Source organism: Phalacrocorax carbo, chromosome Z (assembly GCF_963921805.1).
Source record: "Phalacrocorax carbo chromosome Z, bPhaCar2.1, whole genome shotgun sequence".
In the NCBI taxonomy this organism is placed as follows: domain Eukaryota; kingdom Metazoa; phylum Chordata; class Aves; order Suliformes; family Phalacrocoracidae; genus Phalacrocorax; species Phalacrocorax carbo.
The window spans coordinates 29,425,970-29,447,187 of record NC_087548.1 but is presented as its reverse complement, the minus strand read 5'-3'; the positions used below and the strand labels follow the sequence as shown (position 1 = coordinate 29,447,187).

Sequence of the window (21,218 nt, the reverse complement as noted above, 5' to 3'; positions counted from 1 at the left end):
CAAGGGCTTTGTTTGAACCTCGTGAAATGTAATGAGGGGAGGTGCAAAGTCCTGCCCCTGGGAAGGAACCACCCCATGCATCAATATGTGCTGGGGTCCACCCAGCTGGAAAGCCACTTTACAGAAAAGGATGTGTGGGTCCTGCTGGACACCAAGTTGAACATAAGCCAACAATGTGTCCTGGTCACAAAGAAGACTAACTGTCTCCTGGGCTGCATTAGGCGAAGTACTGCTAGTAGGTCAAGGGAGGTGAACTTCCCCTCTGCTCTGGCCACACCTGTAGTACTGTGTCCAGTTCTGTCTCCCCAGTACAAGAGAGACGTAGAGAGCTATGGAGTATGGGGGGAGTGATGTGTGTCCAGTGAAGGGCCACAAAGATGTTTGAGGGACTGGGGCATCTTTCCTATGAGGAGAGGCTGAGACTGTTCAGCCTGGATAAGAAAAGGCTTATGGGGGTTCTTATTAATGTACATAAATACCTGAAGGGAGAGTGTAAAGAGGATGGAGCCAGGCTCTTTTCCTTGGCACCCTGTGACAGGGCTAGAGGTGGTGGGCACAAACAGAAACACAGGAGATTCTCTCTGAACATGAGGAAACACTTTTTTCCTGTGAGAGTGACCAAGCATTGGCACAGGTTGCTCAGGGAGGTTGTGGAGTCTGCATTCTTGGAGGTATTCGGAAGTCATCTGGACGTGGTCGTGGGCAACTTGCTCTAGGTGGCCCTGCTTGAGCAGATGGCTTGGACCAGGTGACTTCCAGAGGTTCCTTCCAATCTCAACCATTCAGTGATTTTAAGCTGGGTGACCTAAAGAAGCCAAATTCAGACTGATGGATATTAAATTGAGGAGGTGGAAGTTGTAAGCGTGAGAGTCTGTGTTTTATTCTGCTTTGCTGCTGTGTTTGCAAAGATACATTGTGTCTCCTGCCTCTTGTAGGAAAGCTAAGTTACAGTAATGCTTGAGGCATATAAAGCTTTTAGTGACGTCTTTGGCGGCTGTCCTTGTTGCTGGACAGCAGTGCTGTCTCCAGTGAGGAATAGTGGCTGCTCCAGGAGTGGGAAAAGCCAGGCTCCCATGAACCTCATGTATGAGCCCCTGCTGTCCTGCTACCCTGAAACAAGCAGCCCCTTAGGGGAAGAGGGTGATGTGTGGCTCCATCCTTGGCAGTGTAATTTGTTGGAGATGGTGATTATTAGGGGATGTAAGTTAAAGTAGCTTTGAAGCTGCTTAAGCATTTAATACAAAAAATGATTAAGTTTTAGTTGAGGGTGAAGGATAGAGTCTGACTCTGAACTCAGCTGTCTGGGTGCTCACCTCCCAGGTGGGACCTGGCCTCTGGTCCCTGCTGTGATGTGTATGGTCTTCATTTCCATTACGGTTCTCTAAAGCACCTGAAAATCAAAATATTTTGCCTGGCTTTTGCATATATTGAAATCTCACTGGCCCAAACGGCTTTTTTTTCCCTCAGGTTTTTGTTTGCACAAGAATATCTGTAGAGCCTTTATTCAGGCCATTACCTCCCTAGTTTTTCAGCTGACAACTGACCCACAACAGGCAGGGACCATTTGGGGTCTATGCCTGTGCTTGCATGAGGGTGTAAAGGACTGGCCTCTGGCCTCCCCCTTTTCATCCAGCTTTTGTGAACACTGTGTGAACACGACTTATCCATATATTCTTGCCCAAACAACGAAGGCACTCTTACTAGTATAGCATGTGGTACAATTTTGACTTGTTAGACAGTGCATAAGAAGTGGATGATAAAACCAAAACTGAACTTGCCCGTCAGCTTTAATGGATGGGCCTTCTGAAATCTTCTGAGCAGAGGAAGTTGGAGGATGATGCAGAGATGACCAGGATCACACAGAGTGGCAAAATAATGAAATGCTGAGTGTCAAGGTGTAGTAGTTCTTAATGAACTATTTCATGTGTAAGACTACTTGTATTTTTATTTCAAGTAAACTACATGACTTTGGATGTATTCCAGGCCTTGAGATTGTCTTTGTCCTGCAATTTGCACTATCATACTCCTTGCAGCAGCAGAGCTGGCTGGGTGGTTGCCAGTCAGCCAGTATTCCCAGCCCAGTGTTTTTGCCGTTACATTGAACCTAGTTAGTTTTGGATGGCCAGACATTGCAGCAACTCACACTGCTTTTTTTGTGAGCTTGGCCTTAATAAACACCTGCAGGCCAAGAGTCTCTGCATGAGTTGCATTTCCAGCCCGTGGGAGCAATGGCCACTTGCTGAATGCTGTTTGCCATCCCCAGTTTGACTGCTGCCATCCTGTTTTCTATGATTACCTGTCTATGTGAGGTACAGCATTATTTTTGGATTGCAGTGTATGCAGATTAACATATGTGAAATGATACCTTGTTGAGCTATGGGGCAAAATATTAACCCCCTGAAAGAAGTCAGCTGAACTTAGCGGATCCCAGGTAGCAGACCTTCATTATTTGCTATTTTGCAGTTATTACTGTTTTTTTCTGTGTTTTGAAGGGAGCCAAGGCAAAATGTACTAAGTTTTTGCTGTTTATTCCTGGGTACACGCTCAGTTTAATGTTTTGAGGTTAAATTCTGGGAAATGAGGTTACTATTTGCTACAAATCCCCATTCTGTCTGGCAGTGAATTTTGTGAATCCAGGAATAAGGATTCTTCAGGACAATCCTCTTAATCATGTGGTTTAGTTTTAAGTAGTCCTGTGAGGAGCATGGAGTTGGACTCAATGATCCTTATGGGTCCCTTCTAACTCAGGATGTTCTGTGATTCAGTGGTTCTGGTGTGGACAAAGGTGAAAATGCTGTTCTCTGTTTCCCTCCACCCCCCTTCTGCAGATAATGGAACATAATCTGTCGGACAGCTTACATGGCGAAAATACATTCTACTTAAATGAAGCTATAGTGTGTGTGTCTCTAAGCGGTCTCAACAGGTCAGCAGGCTCAACAGATTCTTCTCTCATTTATGAGGATGGTGTGTATGGGCTGAACATCTCAAACTCTGATATAGCAAGGATTAGTGAAAATCAGGCGGACTTCAAAATGGACACTTCTTGTCAGCCAGCATTAACCAGTGCACTGTGGAAATCCACTGGTCCTTACCAGCAGATGTCTTTTTCCTGCAAAAGCAACGAGGATGCCTTTAACAATGGTAATTAACACTTTATTTAATTAACAAGTAGTATGGGCAGTTTGCCACCTCTCAGAATGAGTAGTCCGAGGAACGAAGACGGCTCGGTAGTGGTGGAAGCAACAGATTTTGCTAAAACAACTGCATGCTATTTTGCAAGCTTGTTGAGGGTAGGTGAGAAAATGAGCAGAACATAAATATAGAAAACTTTTGAAAAAAACACACAAAACCCTTGTTTGTGTCTGCGTAACAGTACTCAGAATGTTGTTCTCTCCAAATCCTTTCCCAATGGTTTCTGATTTTTTTTTTTTTTTCTGAACTGAAGTAACTCCTGCTATTTCAAGTGCATTTTAATGTCTGTTTTAGAACATATATGCATCACTTGACGATTTCTAGTTAGAATAACTTTTGGTTTACCATCTTAAAATGATAATCAGTGGTCAAACACCCTCTTCTTCATTGAGAATGAAATGAAGGTATCTCTAAAGATGCTGTAGTTGTAGAAAGAAAATTACAGCACTTCTAAGGGATAATATAATCTTTGACAATATGTTTCTATGTTAGTAAAAATAGCTCTTAGTGCATTACCTTTCTTCTTGTATTTTACCAGAATCCCCAAAGTTATGTAGATTGCATGGCAGTTATTGATGGTGGCTATCAAAATGGGTTGAAGAGGCCACCTATCTGCGCACTGCATTGCATTGAAAATTCCCTGAAGGACTTAGAAACATGCTAAAGAGAAACTAAATTATCTGGGTTTTATTTCTCAGGTTGCACAGTGGCAGTTTTGATCTGATTGGTGTCTCTCATTATTGTGACAGTTGTAGAGCAGCATGCAAAAACACAACAGCTAAAAGTCTTAGGGAGCAGTGGTGTGCTTTTGGTGTAACAGATTAAGTGATCTGGTGGGTTTTTACTGCACAGTGTGAAATTCGGGTGAGACATGTCAAGTCAGCACTGCAGCAGTGCCCAAGCTCCCATTTTTCTGCAGCTTGCAGTGCAGGATGACTTCTGTCCCCACACCAGCTGCACGCAGGTCAGGTCACAGCAAAGACCAGTGGGCAGCAGGATCAGAAGTTGAAAACAGGTACAATGGTTTTAAATTATCTTAGGTCACATCTTGTAGTTGTTCAAATAAAAAAGTCCTTGATGAAGGAACTTGCTCATAGTACTCCTTGGAATGTATTAAGCAGGCATCCACTGCAGCCTTACTAGTCCTGAGTACATGGATTGCCAAAAAAGCATTTTATAATCAAAGGTAGGGCAGGCTATTCTCATCACCATAATCAGCAAACCAAGCTGATTAGTAAAAGAGATTAATATTTCTAAAAATGCCTAAATAATTAGCCTGGTGAAACTTGTTCTAGTTTGACTGAAGTTGTCATTTTAGTAATAGGTTAGCTAAGCTAGTGCAAATTTCAAAAGGAACACATATGTGGGTTTAAACCTCTCAAAAGTGGATTAGCTTGCTCTGGCAAATGTTCAGATGCAAGCTAACCAGGATACTTTCTATTGAGCCCACATGAGAGGGTCTGGTTTAATTAAACTGGCTTGTACCAGCTTAATTGCACTGATTCTAAGATAAGCTGGTGGAGCTTCTGTATGTAGAGATGCCCTTCACCTACAGGTGAAGGACCAGCTTTGTGTTCAGCTGCTGTCACAGCATCTTGTGGAGACATTCTTTTCTTGCCCTGTGCAGTCCTCGCAGCTTGGGGACCAGCACTGGCTACAAAGCCTGCCCAAAAGGCAGATTAACAGGCTAGCATAAGTCTCTCTGGCTAAGTCATGTCTGTAAAACCTGCAGTTACTGCCTTGATTGAGTCACAAGGCACCCTTGGCAAAGCAGTGCAGCAAATCCTTGCAGCATCCTAATGGTGCAGATGGTGGTGCGAAGCCCCTTGGCACGTCACTAGCGCAGGCCCAACTGGGAGCCTCCCTCCAGAGAGATGTGCCATCACATTTCACAGTCGCATTTGTAATTCGGAGGGTGACAAGTATTTTATGCTCTGATCGTGCAGTGCATGAGTCTGCACAATTTAGACATGCTTCTGTCATGCATCAGGAGTCACTGTACGAGGAGCAGGGAATGAGAAGAATGCTAAACTTCCCCGAGAGACCGATGGCATCCGAACACCCTGGCAAATGGCTTTGTACATGGAAATGAAGTAAATCACTTGTTCCTAAGCAATATGAATCAAGCTGAGCAGTACGAACCTTTCGTACAAAGAAACTGATTTCCTTTTTGTTGGTGTTTTTTTGGCTGTGCTCTTTTGCAAGAGAGTTTAGCAGAGTTTAAGAAGGTCTCTGACCTTGTGCCTCCATTTCCTGACACCTCTGCAGGATATAGTCAGTTCCAAGCAATGTGAAGGAAAATAACAGGGATGCAATGACAGAAGGGCTAGAAAGAATTTGAAAGTTAGCTGAAACTTAGTATTTTCATGTGGATGAATGTTTCATGACATTTTCCTGCATTTTCCAACAAACTCTCTGTATGAAGTCTCATAATGATCTTTCAAAAAACATTCCTAAATAGTAAGTCTAACTAGTACTAAGAAACAAATACTGAGTGTGGTTTACTGGAAATAGGCACCTACTGAATATACGCATGGCCAGATCTTGCATATAGTAACTTTTGTGTGTACACAAAAAGAATTTCTTGGTTTTGATTAATTTTCCTAGAATTATTAGGCATCCTGTAAGAACTCTGCTCTGTCAAAAAAGCCTATATTATTTAATGAGAAGCACCACATGAACACGTTTTCAAGGAGTTAGTTAATCATGCTGCATTCTACCCTATGTTAAGTACTATGCAATTTAGCCTCATAAGTATACTCAAATGGAAATGGCCACATTCCTCCAGTGCATAATTTTCCATTCATATTTTATAAGGTAAGACTTATGTCTCTTCACATAGCTAGCATCATGATTATATATCGTTGTTTTATGTGTATGGGAGGGAACTTCACTAAAGACCTTGGGGCAAGTTCCCACAAAGCTGAAACTGGCACAAGTACACTCGCTAGAAAAGGTGTGTCAGTCAACAGGAGGAAAATATGATTGAAAGAAAAATGTGTTAATGCTTTACACTAATGGTTATGAAATTATCTGCATGAAAGAAGACAAGTACTTTGACTAATTAGGAATCAGGGGATGTATAGGTTTTGTGTCAGGCTAGACTGAGAATTGAATAAATTACTCTTGCATTTAATAGACGTGTCAGGTTAACTAGCTGAAGTGATGCCTAAGGATTTACCTATGGATTTATCTCTTTGATTTCAGGAATCAGTGCAATTTTAATTCTTTTAAGCTTTGAAGTGAACAGCATTGTTTGCTGGTACTGCTTTTCAATTTTTTATTCAGATGTTTTGGCTACAGGAATAGAGTTGAAAAGTGATAGATCTGGAAAACCGCACTGAAACTTTATTGTGGGAGGTTCTTTTTCCCCCAGACGTTTGCAGTGTTAGCATGAAGGGCCTGTATGCATGATGTAGTGAAAAATATAATTTAAATATTTATGGAGAGCATAGAAAAACCTGTGATCTCCATAAACAGACAAATGCAAAACCAGGGAGCAGAAGTAGGGCTCCACTTGGCTAATAGATTTGACAAATCTTTTTTTGAAGGACAGGAATTTGTACATATATGCATATAAACAAATGTGATATTTTGATTTTGGCAAAATAATCCATTTATAGTGGTTTTCATCAAAGAAAGTGGTTTCTAGAGATGTAAAATATTTTATTTGCAATAGAAAAAGCAAGAAGCCCAGAAACAATGTGTAGTATTGTATAATTCAATTTTTATTTATTCTTTATAACAAATTCCCTTCCTTAAGGCAGACTGTGCTAGTGGTGATTGCTGTATTGAATCGGTTCTTAAAACTGTAGATCAGATTAATTTGTTTTAGTTTCCTATTGATAATTGAGATGAGGCTTAGAACAACACATTATTTTTTGGCTACCATAACATCGGTTATGTCCCATGACATTGTATAAAAGTACCTGCCTATGTCTGCATCAGGGACGTTGAGGACAGTGCTGGATGGGCCTGGCTCTGTTCTCATATCTGCGTAAGATGAATTTGTTTCAGTCCGAAGAGGTATACAATGCAAAGCTGATGCAAGTGTGATTAAAAACCAGGTGAAATATGCTTTGCGCTACAGTGTTAAAAAGCCATCGGAAGACATACAAGCTGTTTCCCTGTGGTTCCAAGTCAGCTCAGGATTTTGGCAAGGCGTGAAGCTCAGTAACTCAGTGCCTTATTCAAATAAGCGTACAAATACTGCTGCTAGCGCTAGAGGTGGTTAATGGGATCCCATATTGAGGACCCTGTTGAATAGGATTGTTAAATAATGACCAGCTCCCACAAAAAAAGTCATCACAGTTCTGCGTATGTGACCATTGAGAGTTAATTTCTGTGCTACTGTTGCTCTGTGAACTCCTTCTGAGTATATGTGACCCACTCGTCTTCTGAGCTGGAATGTAACTGCCCCATATAGCATACACATTACATGTCTTCTGTTTAAACAGCATCCATTGTAGCCAATGGCAGGCCAACCCCTTACCACTTGCGGAATGGAGTGTGAAGATGCGTTTCTGTCTATTTTGAGTTTTTCTGGTGTGTTTCACAATATTTTTAATAGTGCAGTTTTTCACTGTTTGCCCTGCACAGTTAGCGAATTCTTTCTCTTCCTTCACTTTAGAAGAGGGAAGGAGAGAAATCTTTTAAAAGTAAAAGATGACATTACCATGGAGCTCCTGGTTTGTCAGGAAGCCTCCTGAGCAGATGTGGTATTTTGAGCTACTTTAAACTTTTTTGTATTTTTTAGTTAAGCAGATGCCAAATTGAAAACATGCAATTAATTCCAAATTGCCCTTTCTGTGTTCAACATATCCCTTCTGCGCTTAGTATGGATGGCTGCATAGGTAAACACAGAGCCCATTCAGTGCCTGACATAAATTATAATAAGAAGAAAATGAAATGCAAAGATATAAGAATATGAAGTTGAGTAACATCAGCACCCACGTTTCCCAAGTTCAAAATTCCATCGATTTATTAGAACAAGTAAGGTCTTTTAACTCTGTAACAGATAACAGCAAATTTGCCTCCTTTCCGAACCACAGAACACTGAGTTTCATGCTCTGCCATAAGACATCAGTTTCTGTGGGATACTTGGTGGAAGTGAATCACAGGGGAAGTATTTTTTTTCCTCTTGGGAATAACATTGCCATTTGTTTAAAGCAGATGGCAAAAGAGATTAAATCACATGGCACTATGATACCAAAGTGAAACATATGTCGTTATATGTCATCTGCAATTAGTATATTTCAAGTAACACTTGCTTTTCAGCTCTGCAGTGCAAGGGTTTTGTTGTACTGTTACTAATTTTCTCATCTCAAAATACTTCTCATTTCTGAACATAACCACAGTATTACATAACCTTTTAATTAAGGCAGTTAATGATGTTCTGGTTTTATTTTGTACGGTAATATAAGTACAGAATTTCCCGTGTAATGCCTGTCTGATTTTATTCTTTCTAGTATCTTCTTATTTAGATCTCATTCATTAGGAGGGAAGTTTAAAACAGTGCACATCTTTAACGTGATGGAGTGAAGAGATTGTCCATCCCTGTCTTTTGAGGTACCACTGGTGTTGGTGTAAGTCTGCACACCATATTCAGGGTTTCTTTGCCTGTGGAATTCTTAAACAACAACAGGATGATGGCCAAATCGTTCTCATTTTCCTTCTATTTATGGTTCCAGCAGCTTCAGTGCAGTGGTTTTTGAAGTCAGTAGAATTACTGGCATCAATGAAACTGGTATGGTTTGGACCATATCTCTTACACAGATTTATTCTTTACTTGGGTAAGGTTGTTCCAACAGATACGGGTTTCAGGGAAGTAGAAGGAGGGAAAGGAGCATGTTTTGAAGCAGAAGACCCTGCTCAGGGGGCCTTTGCCAGACAACTGGTTTGTAGTGAGGCAGCTCTAGCTCAAGGTTGTGCAGAGCTGTGACTTTGGCAGCAAATCTCAGGGAAAGAGGTGATTTCTTAGGAAGAGCCATCACAAAACAAGAGTCTTGTTAATTGTTGTTTGATGTCAGGAAGATAGCTTGGGAGGTCCCCATTTTCCTCAGGTAATGTAATATGTGGGTGGAGACCTGGCTGTGTGCCCTGCTTTAGTGCATTAAAAATGTTTTGTATATGTTTTGTAATGGAGTTAGAGCCTGAAATAGATGCACAAGTATGAATAAATAATACATCCTCATGGCTGGGAGAAGCTGTTTATGGATGATCAAATTTTGCAAGATACTGAGTACGCAAACACACCCTGTAAAATCATGTAGCTGAATCACCAAGTGTATCTGTCTGGCTTATTTTGAAAAGTACAATCTCATTTTAATTATTTAGTATAATGCTTTACATATTCCAGGAAATGGCCTGTAGCATGTTGTATAAAAGTAATGAAGTCTTAGTAATATGAAACCTCCTCAGCAGCATCTGCTGTTAAATATTTATTGAGAAACTCGGGAAGATTGTCTGTCTGTCTTTTACTGGCATTCATCACAGGAGCACCCAGTTGCCTTCCACATAAATTATATTGGCTGTAGCCAAACTGCTACAGGAGATTTCATGGATTATCTTCTTCTGCCTCCCCAGATGCTATAGAAAACTTTCCTTTGGGTGTAAATTTTTGGTGGGGCAGTAGAGGGGAGCAGCCTTGGTGCTGGTATGGAAGTTGTTTTTAGTTTAATCAAATAGGAAGACTTCCAAAAGTCACCTGCCGAGATTCCTTGGAAGTTTGATCTAGAGCTGGACCATAAATGATACAAAAATAAATGTGATTTGGCTGTATTTGTTTAGGGTCTGCCATAGAAAAATCAAAGAAACCCTTGTGCCTTTAAAAGTCATTTAACATATTCCATATTAAAGAATACATGGCAGATAGGGAAACTAGTATATTTGGCAAGGATGAAAAGATTTTTTTTTTCTTTTTTTTAATTGAGGTTGAGAATTGCAGGATAGTTGTTGGCAGCAAGAACTGCAAAGAAGCTGTCTCCTATGCAGAGGAACTTGCCATTACAACACAGCAGCAACAGGAAAGGGTTGAAAGTCCTATGTAAGGCTTCTGCATTAAACACAGGCAGTTTTGAACTGAAGGTGAAAATGAATGCAGGAGGGTGTTTTCAAAGATCACATTACTTTGTTTCTGCTGTGGGGAAGTGGCCAGCTCTCTGGTGTGGTGGGATGAGACTGGTACAGAGCTGCAGTGCAGGAAGTGAGGGGGCTGGGAGGGCACCAGACAGAGCTGGACCAAAGCAGAGCCGGACCAAAGCAGAGCCAAGGTTTATAGAGGCACAGCTGCAGGACTAGAGATGAAGAAGGCTTGTAGAAAAGGCAAGGTATAAGGAGGTGGTGTTGCATTTGGGCTTAAGGGTAAGACCATTGTTGCCCGTAATGGGGAGAAGTGGGAGCAGAAGAAAGAAAAGAGAATCCAAGTATGTTCCATGCACTCAAGGAAAGCACTTGGCTGAAGGGATGAAAGCACATGCTTATTTGATAATTGTGCTTTTTTTCTGGCTTTGACATCCAGTTTTCCCTTTAGCTTTTATGCAAACTGTTTTCACAGCAGCTATATGTTCACAGAGCATTTAGCAAACAATTAAAAAGGGCACCCATTTCAAAATAATCAATCACACCCTGCAACTTCCTATGCTTATGACGCACAACTTGGGGAATGTGCAACTTTTCAATTTTTGCTGTTTTTTTAGTGACTGCAAGAAGCAAACGTCAGTGCATGTACTTCCTACCAGCCTGACTAAAAATGGATAAAAATGCCTGTGCTAATACTCAAACTGCAGTCAAAAATGAGTGACTATTTCTCTTTGTTTTGAGCTCCGGGTAGAACAAGTATCTCTTGTGAATATCAGACTAGAGGCTTCTCTCAATGCTCACTCTTACATTAGGCCCTTATTTTTTCCTGCATTAATGAACAAACAGCAGTTTCTATTGAAGGGTAAGATTAGCATATGATTTAAAACAGGTGCTTTGCCTTAATTTTTGCTTCTGCAGCAATTCTATATATTGGCTTAGTATTCCTCTGCCACTTACTCTTGAGTTTTGATCACATCAGCTTTTATGAGTAAGAAGTGATGGATCTGGTTTGTTGTTGGGAAACTACTTTGTAAAACCGAGGTGCTTAGGAGAAGACTTGGGAGTATTTTATAAATGCCCTCTTCCTTTCGGCTTTTGTAACAGAGTTGTGCCCTTCTGCTACTAAAGAAAATATTTGCCAAAGTCCAGAGCATGCTCCTTTGTGTTGCACCTGAAAGACTGGCCAAAGGCTGGGGACAAAACCAATTGTTTGCCAAGGCCTTTGATTTAATGTTTTTTTCAAAGCAAAATTATAGCTTAAAAAAAAACCCAAACCCATCCATAAAATATGAAGCAAACTTAATCAGCACAATAATGTCTCTCTGTGGTAATGGAGTGCTCAAAAGAATAGTTTTGATGTGTAAATGTCCCCCTTTGAAACAAAGGGAGTGAATTCCTGTGCCAGAGGGACTTTTTTCAGGGTTAATGCTGTTTCTCTCTTGGGGAGGGAAGGAGAGGAAGCTTCACCGCAGCATTTTACCTGCGGGGTGCAAACTGGGACAGCAGACAAGGGTGGTGTGGGGATATACTGTCTCACAGCAGAAAGCGGGGCTGGTTTCATCATCTGCCAGGTCTTTGGAAATGCTGTTTGGGTCTGTAACTTCATGGGGTTTCCTTTTCTCCAACAAGCATTCAAGCAGGAGCGTTAACCCACTGACCGAAATTTGTTTTGACTTCAGCCTGCTGGCCAAATTTGTATTCTGCAAATTATGCGGTGGGGGAAACAGTTGCAGCCCACTTTAGGTACACCTGCATTAGACACCCTAGCAAAGAGGCTGCGGGTGTTTGCCTGTGCTTCCCTGCTGCTGTTGTCAGGGGACAGACCAGGCGCCCCTGCCCCTGGAGAGGTGCCCTGCACAGGCATGCTGCTGCGCTGGCTGGAGCAGTGGCCCCGCGCCGGCAGCTGGTCATGTTCCTTGTGATCCTTTGTAGGAAGGGTGTTCTTGGGGTTTTATGGTTATTTTCTCTTGATCATTTGAGTGCAGCTGTGTTTAATGAGCTGGAAAAGAAGTAGGTCAATAAAACATGTGTTCGTTGTTAGCAGAATACCTGTTGGACCATGTGTGTGTCTGTAATTGTCCATCTAAAGCTTCAAAGCTTAGCACAAAGACAATTTAATAGGGAATTCATACCTAAATAAATTAATATTAAGCAGAAGCAGACAGCTGGCAGGCAGGATGCCCTGCCAAGGTGAGAATGTGGGTATTTAATGCACAAACAAGTTATGATTTCAAGTCAGACCTATTTTTAAGTCTTTCTTATTGATATGCATTAAAAACCAGCATGCCAAAAATAGTTTAGATGCCGTGTGCTTTAAAGCCAACACAACAGGTAACAGCCACATAAGTAAGTTAAAATTTTAAATTAGTTCAACTTAGGGGCACGCTATGAACTTGATGTTAAAGCAGTATCACTGGGTAACATCTGAACTTGGATGTTTTAAAAATCTTTTCTCTGATAACACCAGTGTTAGAAATAGTGTGTTTACGGGGCTCTGATTAAAGAAAAGAAGGCTGCATCATCATGTGACTCCAAAACCTGGAGCTTTAAGACAAGTATCAAATAAATGAGTTGGAACCATTATGGAGCTTTATGATAAAGCAGTTTCAGTGGAATAAATGTAAATTTTTGTTTTAGCCAAGAATTTGGTCCAATTCTGTAGGCCAGACTTTTCTAAGGAATTATGAGGCAAAACCTGAAAACTGAATTGCATTGTTTTACCTAAGCCAACACTAAACAAAGAACAGAAACATGCAGAATAATGGTATTTCTGGTAATTTTACTATGATCAAAAATCTGAAGTACAGACGTGAAGAAGAGTTATGTTGCAGACCTTATTCATCATAGGCTTTGAATTCTTCTGTTCTGTAACAAAAAAGAAAAAAATGCACCAAAAGCTGATGAGACTAATTAATGTAGGATCTATTGCGATCTAATTGCTCATCTGCTTTTTGTGAAAAGACCTCTTATTCATAAAGGTGCTTGTTTGGCTAAGAAATGCAGCTGCTGCTTTTTCACAGGGTTGGGCTAGTTAAAAGTAAATAGCAGCTTTAAAATTCTCAGATTGATTTCCTGCCTTATTCAGTCACCTGGGAAATGGATTAGGCTCCTCTTTCCTTGGTAGCTACAGGTCAAAATATTTTTCCCAGTGTTTTTTGAGAGCCAGTACCAAATTCCGTTCCTGTTGTGAAATGAGATTTACTGAGGTGCGAAGGCCCAGTTTCTCGATGATATTTCAGGTCTCGACTCCCAGTTAAACTGCAGGGAGCCCTCAGATCCTCAAAGCTTATAGATGCCTTTTCTATAACAAGTGGTCTGAACCTGCGCAGCAGCAGCTGGGTCCTGGCTGTTCCAGGGTAAGGACTGCACTGCCCGAGCAGGTCCGGTGCTGCTGAGGGTTTTCTTTCTGCCACCAACCAACAGCTCCATAAACAACTGAACCTGCGGTATGGAAACTCCATCGCAAATTGGGAAAGTCTTAGTAGGCACTAAAAAACCCAGTTGTAGTACCTTTCACCAGGAGGAAAGGGAGAGAGGCTGACAGGCCTGGAGTGCCCTGGGGAACGCTAATGAATCTGCATGGAAACAACTGGGGGCATCATTAGAGACAAAGAGGTGCCATGGGATTTGCTGGTGGGGGCTTTCAGTGGAGCTCATGGGAGTTAGGCTGCCGTTTGCTATTGAGCTGTAATGGCAAATGAGAGCCTGTTACCCTTGAATTCCTTTGAATATCCCACACCCGGTAGACTTAGCATTGGTTTTGAGGTGTCTGCTTGTGCTTTGCATTATGCATGAGTGCCGTTGGGGGGATTAAGTACAGCAGCTCTGCCGTTTCAAATAACTTTGGCCTGAAGTTGATGTGTCATCTGTCAGTCCAGATGAATTTGGTATAAAAGCTGGTACCAGTTATTATAAATAAATGATAAAACCAAACCTAACTCTATATATTATTTTCAGAGGTGTAATGGTTTTGAGAATCTTTAACATATTTGTTCCTAAAAGTGGCATAACTCCCTCTTCATTTAATGAAATTTTATTTTGTAAAGAGAGCCAACATGTGACAGAGATCTCTGAAAGTCACATCAAATTAATTCAGTGTATTTATGCAGTTTCTGAAAAATCCAAGTGGTGAGTTCCTTCCAAACCTCCCCTCCTTCTTTTTTTTTTTTTTTTTTTTCCCCTCCGTGTGTGTAAACAGCTGGGAAGCAAAAAAAACCCGAGTATTCAGCCCGGCCTGACCTGAGACCTGACCCAACTTTAAGCAGGAGTTTGAACCAGAGGCCTCCTAAGATCCCTTCCAACTTGAATTATCCTGTGATGCTGTGAAATTAGGGTTAGAGCTGGAGAGCAAAACTGAGGGCTTTCTATTAAAAACAGAGACTTGAGGAGGATTTTTTGCCTAGAGGGTTTCCTAGTGCCTTGATAATGTCTTCCTGTCCTTCCTATAATCATCACTGTGGGTACTCCAGGCTTACCTGAAGAGGTGTGATCCTTGGGGGAGAGAGAGGAGGGGCGAAGGAGAAAATCTGTGGCATTTATTTGATGTGGCAGTACTTACATCCTATGACAACAGACTGAACGTGAGAATCAGTGTGACTAATGAGTTGTTTACTTGGCTTTTGTATCACCCCCCCCAGGAGCATGGGCTGTGTTTGTTTTGATATGTATTGATCTCAGATTCCTGCAAATGGCATTGCTTTGTCCTTCACCTCCCGAGCAGTTTATGCGATGCCACTAATCCTGCCTCTTAGTGCTACAGGAAGGGTAGGGCATGGTAGCTAGGATGCGGAATGCCACTTTTTCCCCATTTCCCATACAACATTAGCATGATTTTAACCAGGAGCTGTCATTTCTCCGAGTTTGGACCCAGACCCCATGTGGAGAACTGAGGTCTCCATGGAAACTCCCGTGAAAGCTGGCCCCATGTGCTGCAGGCCTGCCGTCTGCCCTTACTGTTATATTTAGGTTGCCTAGAAGAGTATTTTTATTTTTGGGGTAGTAGAGTGTATCTCTGCAGTTTCCTGATAGCTATCCTTATGGTACCAGAGCTAAACTCCTGGAAAATGGGGAAAAATTTTATTTGTTTTTAATGTTGGATTTGGCAGTAAATGTGTGTGTGCATGAGACAATTTGTGACTTTCTTCCAGGATTTGATAGGAACAGACTCTAATTCCTTTTGAGAAAATTTGTGGGGGAGACAACAGAGAGTGCCTGGGTTTTCTTTATTTAGCAAAATGTCTCAGCTGAGATAAAAAGGAGAAAAAGCTGGGCTTAGGTGGTATTTTGTACTGTGATGTGGCAGTGCTGGACTGAACAGGCTATACAAACCCAAAATGTTGAAGTGCTGTCACGGATCACCTAATACTTGGCCTCCAGCCTCAAACACATCCCTCTTTGCTGGGGAGTTTGACTAATGCAACACTGAAAGAGTGGATTGTTCTGGTCTGCTGTTCAGTTTTGTCTAGGGAATACATGGTGCAGCTGAGGTTCTGGGTCTGGCTCTTTAGGAAGGAGTTACCTGGAGTGTTGTAGGAGTAATACATTTTGCATAATTGAGAAGCAGTTAAAGGGTGTTTCAGTTTGCACATAAACTCCAGGGTCTGGGATGCGGTGAGTTGCTGGTGATATGCCGACAGCCCTTGGCTGCTGCAGAAGTGGGAGGGAGCAGGGACCTGGGAATCTCACAGAAGACCCTGTGGAAGGGTCTGAGCTACAGTTCAGCTTTGTTAAAGCTTTGGCAATCTGGGAATATTCTCCATACTTACATAAATATGAATGAAATATTGTGATCCTTAGGGGTAAATGAGCAAGAGGAAGGCTGTGGCCAGGTACAGTCACCTTCCCTTGTCCTTTCTGTGCAAGGGGTGAAGGATTGAGGCAGCGGGCAGAGCCCAGCTCAGGCAGGATGGGTGCATGCAGAAGCAGTAGGAGCACTTTTACTGGGTGCTGGTGATGTGGGTGCTGGTCTGGTGGGCGCGCTGTTGAGCTGAGCACAGCCTGCCCGAGCATCGCTTGGCAGGTTGGAAGGGAGCAGAAGAAGGGACAGGTAAATGCTGAATTTAAAGAAAGGGAATAATACAAAACTTATTTTTGTGGCTGATATTGGCAGGTGAGTTACAGTTGCAACGAAGGAAGCTCATAAAAGGCCCATGCTCCTTATTTACCTGGCTCTTGATCCTTACTGAGTTCCAACTGTCAGATGTAGTGCAGCAGAGAATGGGCCTGGAGGGGGGCTGGGGAGGTTCTCGTGGGTGTCCTGGCTGCCTGGGGGGTAGAGGAGAACTTCCTGGCATTGCTTTCTGGTAGCAGCCACCTTCGCCAGCCCTCCCCTGCCTTGCTCTCTGCATGGATAATTGGTTTGTTCCCCCAACCTCCTTTTTTTTTTTTTTTGAACATCCTCCATTCTCAGGGATCTTTAGTGGGCAGCAGCAGATGCTTTCAAGGGTGGTACTGATGGTACTGAAGGGTTCTTCCCTGTTTTGCGAGAGCATTTAAAGAGGAGGATTTCTCCCAGTGTTTTTCTGCTTGGGGCCAAGGGCAGCCCACTTCCCTGTGCTGCACTGGGGAGCTTGGGGGAGGCTTCTTGGCAGCTGTCACTACTCTGCATAACGAACTGGTGCTTGCTGGCAGACTAGTCTGCTTTCTCCACTATCCCTTCACCTGAGGCTGTTATTACCAATTCTGGCAGTTCGTCCACTCTCCCTGAGCAGCTGCTCTTGGGGCACATCACGATGCTGCCTGTGATACCAGCTGGCCTCCTGGCTGGTCTGCTTCCAGCATGGCATGGGGCAGGGAGACAGCAGGCACCCTCCCCACCGGCAGACTGAGTATGTCAGCCTGGGGACACATTGTGCTTTTATTAGGCAGCGACTGTTTGCGTGCCATCCGAGCGCAGCCAAAACCAGCCCCTTCCCTCCTCAGTTGGATTTAGCACAACCTTTCCAGCCTGAGAAGCCACTTATCACCCCAGTGGCAGCTAGGCTCTCACCTCCTGGGTGTTCTCCTGCTGTTCAGGTTCTCCAGATGCAACAGAATTAAAAAAAAAAAAGATAATAAAAAAGCAGCTAAACTAGCAATAAATCATTTATTTCGATAGTGACAGAATCTGATTTGTTTTTCCAGGATGCTGACAGTTCCCACTGCTCAGCTGAGAGTTGTAACAGTTAATGAGAAATGGTTTGGAAGCAGCTACTGTTTTAATTGGTGAAGCAATTACTGTTCAGTTTTGATGGAAAATAACTGCATGTAAGGTGTTTCTTTTCTGGGTTTTTTCAAATTTGTAATTAGGCTTCTCCAATTATGTACTTCATAAACTTTGGAAACAGATCTTTCAAATAAGTGCTTACTGCCTGGTATTCTTATGCACATAACTTTGTTAGAGGTGAATAGACTCACAGGACTTAAAAGGAATATTAATGTGGGTAAAATTACCCCAAAATACAAGTGTTTAGAGGTTGAGGAGCTTTCACTGGTAGGGCTCTTTTTAATAAATAAACCCCCCTTCATTTCCATAAAGAAAAGCAGACATGGGATAATTCTGGTTTCTTCTATTGCTGCAAATTGTAGTCTTTTTCTAATACGGCTATCAAAAATAAGTGAATGCAAGAGTCATCTTTTAGAAAACTGGGCTGTTTGAATAAGTTAGGGAGTCAAATCCTTCGGTGTTACATGTTGCAAATAACATCTGCAATCAAGACCTACTCTAGATTTTCACCAAGACCTAAACTCGATCCTTTACATCCAGTGTGAAACAGTAAAAGAAAGGGAATTTGGGATTAATTTTCTTATCATTTTGTGTCATTCCACTATGTCCAAGCATCGCTTGTGTATAAATACCTTGCCTCTGCCACTAGCCCTGCAGTCTCAACACAGATATAACATATATGTGGCTTACACTGGGAGCTGAAGCCCCAGAGCCTGTTTGCTCCCCCCAGCTGTGTGAATATCAAAGAGAAGATGCTGAAGGCAGAGGCAGCAATATGATGTGTTCCTACATGCCCATCGCATAATAATCTCCCACCGCTCCACACACCCTGTGGCAGGGAGCGGACAGGGAGCCTAGGCTTTGCAGGGTGCCAGCAAGCTCGTTTTGCCTTAAACTCCTGCCTCGGTGAACAAGACTGGTTCAAGACAAAGCCACATGCGTCAGGGGAATGCCAAATGCGGGCAGGTGTCTTTTAAATTGCCACCAGTTAGAGCAGCACAGTATGTAAAAAAACCCACCATATCTCCTTCATAATAGATTTTCATTGCACATACATGGGAGAAAGGGTAGGGACCAGAGGAGGTATGAAATGCCTTTTTAGCTCTCTGCATGAACGACCAAGGCTCAAAGGACCCCAGTGCTGGGTTTGCTTGCTTCTGGCTTTGCCCGTGCTGTGGGAGGGGTGCAAAGCGCCCCTTCTTCCTGCAGAGTTCTTTCTGCAGAGGGGAGAATGAAACGTTAACTCTCTTGATGTAATAGCAGAGGTCAGTTGGGCCAAGATTACAGTGAAAATTATTGCAGCCTGTCCATTGCACACTTTTCTCATCTCTAGGTACAAGGATACACACTCCCTTGTTATGCAGCTTGTTTTTATGGTAAAAATTGCTTTGCAGAAATAAAGATGTAGAAAAGCCAACTACTAAGGTGTATTTCCTGAGGGCCTGAAGTGGTACAGAAAGCTGACTAGGGAGAAAACCCAACCATGGTTATTTTTGAGTAGTGCATAGATCATCACAAAAGCCTTCAGAGCTTGATGCTGGAAAACAAGTACCTGATTCTTTTCATTTGCAGGAGAAAATCTGAAAGATAACAAGTGAAGATCCTTGTGAAATAGTTTGTTAGTGTTTGGGTGCAAGTATTAGCTCCACGACACACCGAAAGGATTGAGACAAGAATAGAGTAGGTAGTTTGTCCAAATAAACACAGGTAAACTTGGGAGTAAAAGCTGAATGGTTATACATCTGTTACAGACTACAAGTGCCGGTCAAGTAGACTTTAAACTGGGTTTTATCAGCTGATTCTTTTTAATCCATAAAAGGAAGGCTTGCAAATAAAATTCTGTGTAATGATGGAAACTGTATTCCTTTTACAATTGTATTATTACTAATAGAGGTACTAATTGTGTGCTCTCTGTTTTACTCCAGCCCAACTCTGACATGTATGCCTTTCCATTGTTGTGTGTCTTGTTAGTGAAGTAAGAGTATAAATTTCTTTTATGGTAAAAGTAGTGACAGGGATCATCCTTTGGATGACAGTGGACAGACTTGAACAGATTTCAGTAAGTTTGAGTAAGGTACTTCTCACCAGGCTGTGGTATAATTCGTAATACAGCAGTGTTTTCCCTTCTAGACAGATGCAGCAAACTAGAAAATGGTGCTAATGAAAAGGTCAGAATTTGCTCTTTACGATGGCACAGGCATGACAGAGGATGCATTGTCACATGTCCTTCTCTTATGCATTACAGATCTGAATGCATCACAGACCCAGGTTCCCCAAACAAGCATTCCAAACCAGGGATCCATCCAGCCACCACGGGTAGATGCACTGCTGGTAAACCATGAGCCTGAGAGCCTGCAGGATGCAGAACATGGAGGCAGAGTAGAGAAGATTGTTTACCTCTGATGGCTTGTTTTCTAATTTCAGTAGCACTTTGGAAATATAATTGTGTTTGATTTTCTAAATGTCCATAGTTGCTCTCTGTATGACCAAATGGCTTTAAGGATGGTATTTAATATTCAAGATCTTGCCCATGATAAATATAACAATTAAGTTATTTTGAAGCCTTTGTTTTATAATCTTTAATTTATGACATGGTTTCAAATGCTTTGCAAGAAGCAATGGGTAGCAGGGGAGATGTAACATTTTGGAATTGTAAAGGTGCCACCGAGAGCTGTGAAACCTAGTGTTGATTTTCTCTTGAGCCCTGTTTTTAAAAGGGCAAGCTAAGAGATGGGCCTGCTATTTGAGATTTCAGAGTATGGATCAGTAACCTTCTAACAGTTGTGATATAACATGAGAAGACAACAATGTAAGAATGATGGCTGTAATCTTTGCTGAAACGTGCTGTGTACCCTTAACTATTGGGTAATTTTCCTTATCCCCTGGCTCAGGAACTGCTCAGAAGAGGATGTTTTTCATGGTCACAACATAATTGTATAATTGTAAGTGTTTGTTCACGTCCCAAAGCTTATCATCATTTTGGTACTACTGCCGGTTTCTGTGCAGAGGTGCAGTAAATCAGTTTGTTACTGTATTATAACTGTACCTCATTTCAGTAAGTGCCGTTACACATTAAAATTTACCAGGTGGAACCATCTCACTGGTCAAAAGAAAAGAAAGGGGGAAAATAGTAGGCTTTTAGTTAACTGAATCCTTCTGAAACACTGTTGCTTTCCCATGTAGGAGCCAGCTAGCTTCCTGCTTTCAGGTTCATGGGATCATCTGTGCATTAGGCAGTAAGAAACCAGCACCTGTTTTGTGCCTTTTTTCTTTCAGAAATATTTGTACACTGCTGTCAAATTGAATAAACGTTCTTTGTGTTCCTGCAAAACTGTAACTTTGATTCATTGTCAGGCCCTCCAAAGAAGTTTGGGAACAGGAGATAAAAAAATAAAATCTCCTTGCCGGGGTTGTACTCTGCCCCGCTGCAGATAGCGCCTGCCTTGGTCCAGCGCAGCCAAAGCTTTGCTCCAGGCACCTGAGGTGGCAAACAAAACCAAGGATGTGCAGGCATGGGCAGCCCTCTGGACTGGCCAAGGGCCGCTTAGCCTGGCTGCCGGTACTGGTAGTGGTGCAGCAGGGATGCCAACTGCACAGCTCCTGGATCAGAGCTACTTCACATCTGCCCAGCTCACGAGGCAGAGGAGCGCAGGATTGCCCCTGCCCATTTGTCTGGATGAGCCACAAGCGTCATATGGTTTCCATTTTACCCTAAGCCTTGTGTTGTGCAAAATCTCTTGCA

At 42.3% G+C, this 21,218-nt stretch overlaps 1 protein-coding gene across 8 annotated transcripts in view; it reads left to right on the top strand.

The window, feature by feature from the left end:
* ARHGEF28 (Rho guanine nucleotide exchange factor 28) overlaps nucleotides 1-20,807 on the top strand; it is a 130,344-nt gene extending 109,537 nt beyond the window's left edge. For 6 of the 8 annotated variants that reach the window (XM_064437841.1, XM_064437842.1, XM_064437840.1 and 3 more), the window contains 2 exons: nucleotides 2,829-3,141; nucleotides 19,722-20,807. In XM_064437841.1, the coding sequence (XP_064293911.1) occupies nucleotides 2,829-3,141; nucleotides 19,722-19,879 (471 nt within the window). In that variant the 3' untranslated portion in view covers nucleotides 19,880-20,807. The remainder of the gene's footprint in view (nucleotides 1-2,828; nucleotides 3,142-19,721) is intronic. The other 2 variants (XM_064437843.1, XM_064437846.1) reach the window with 2 other exon arrangements.
* Nucleotides 20,808-21,218: the final 411 nt, after the last annotated feature.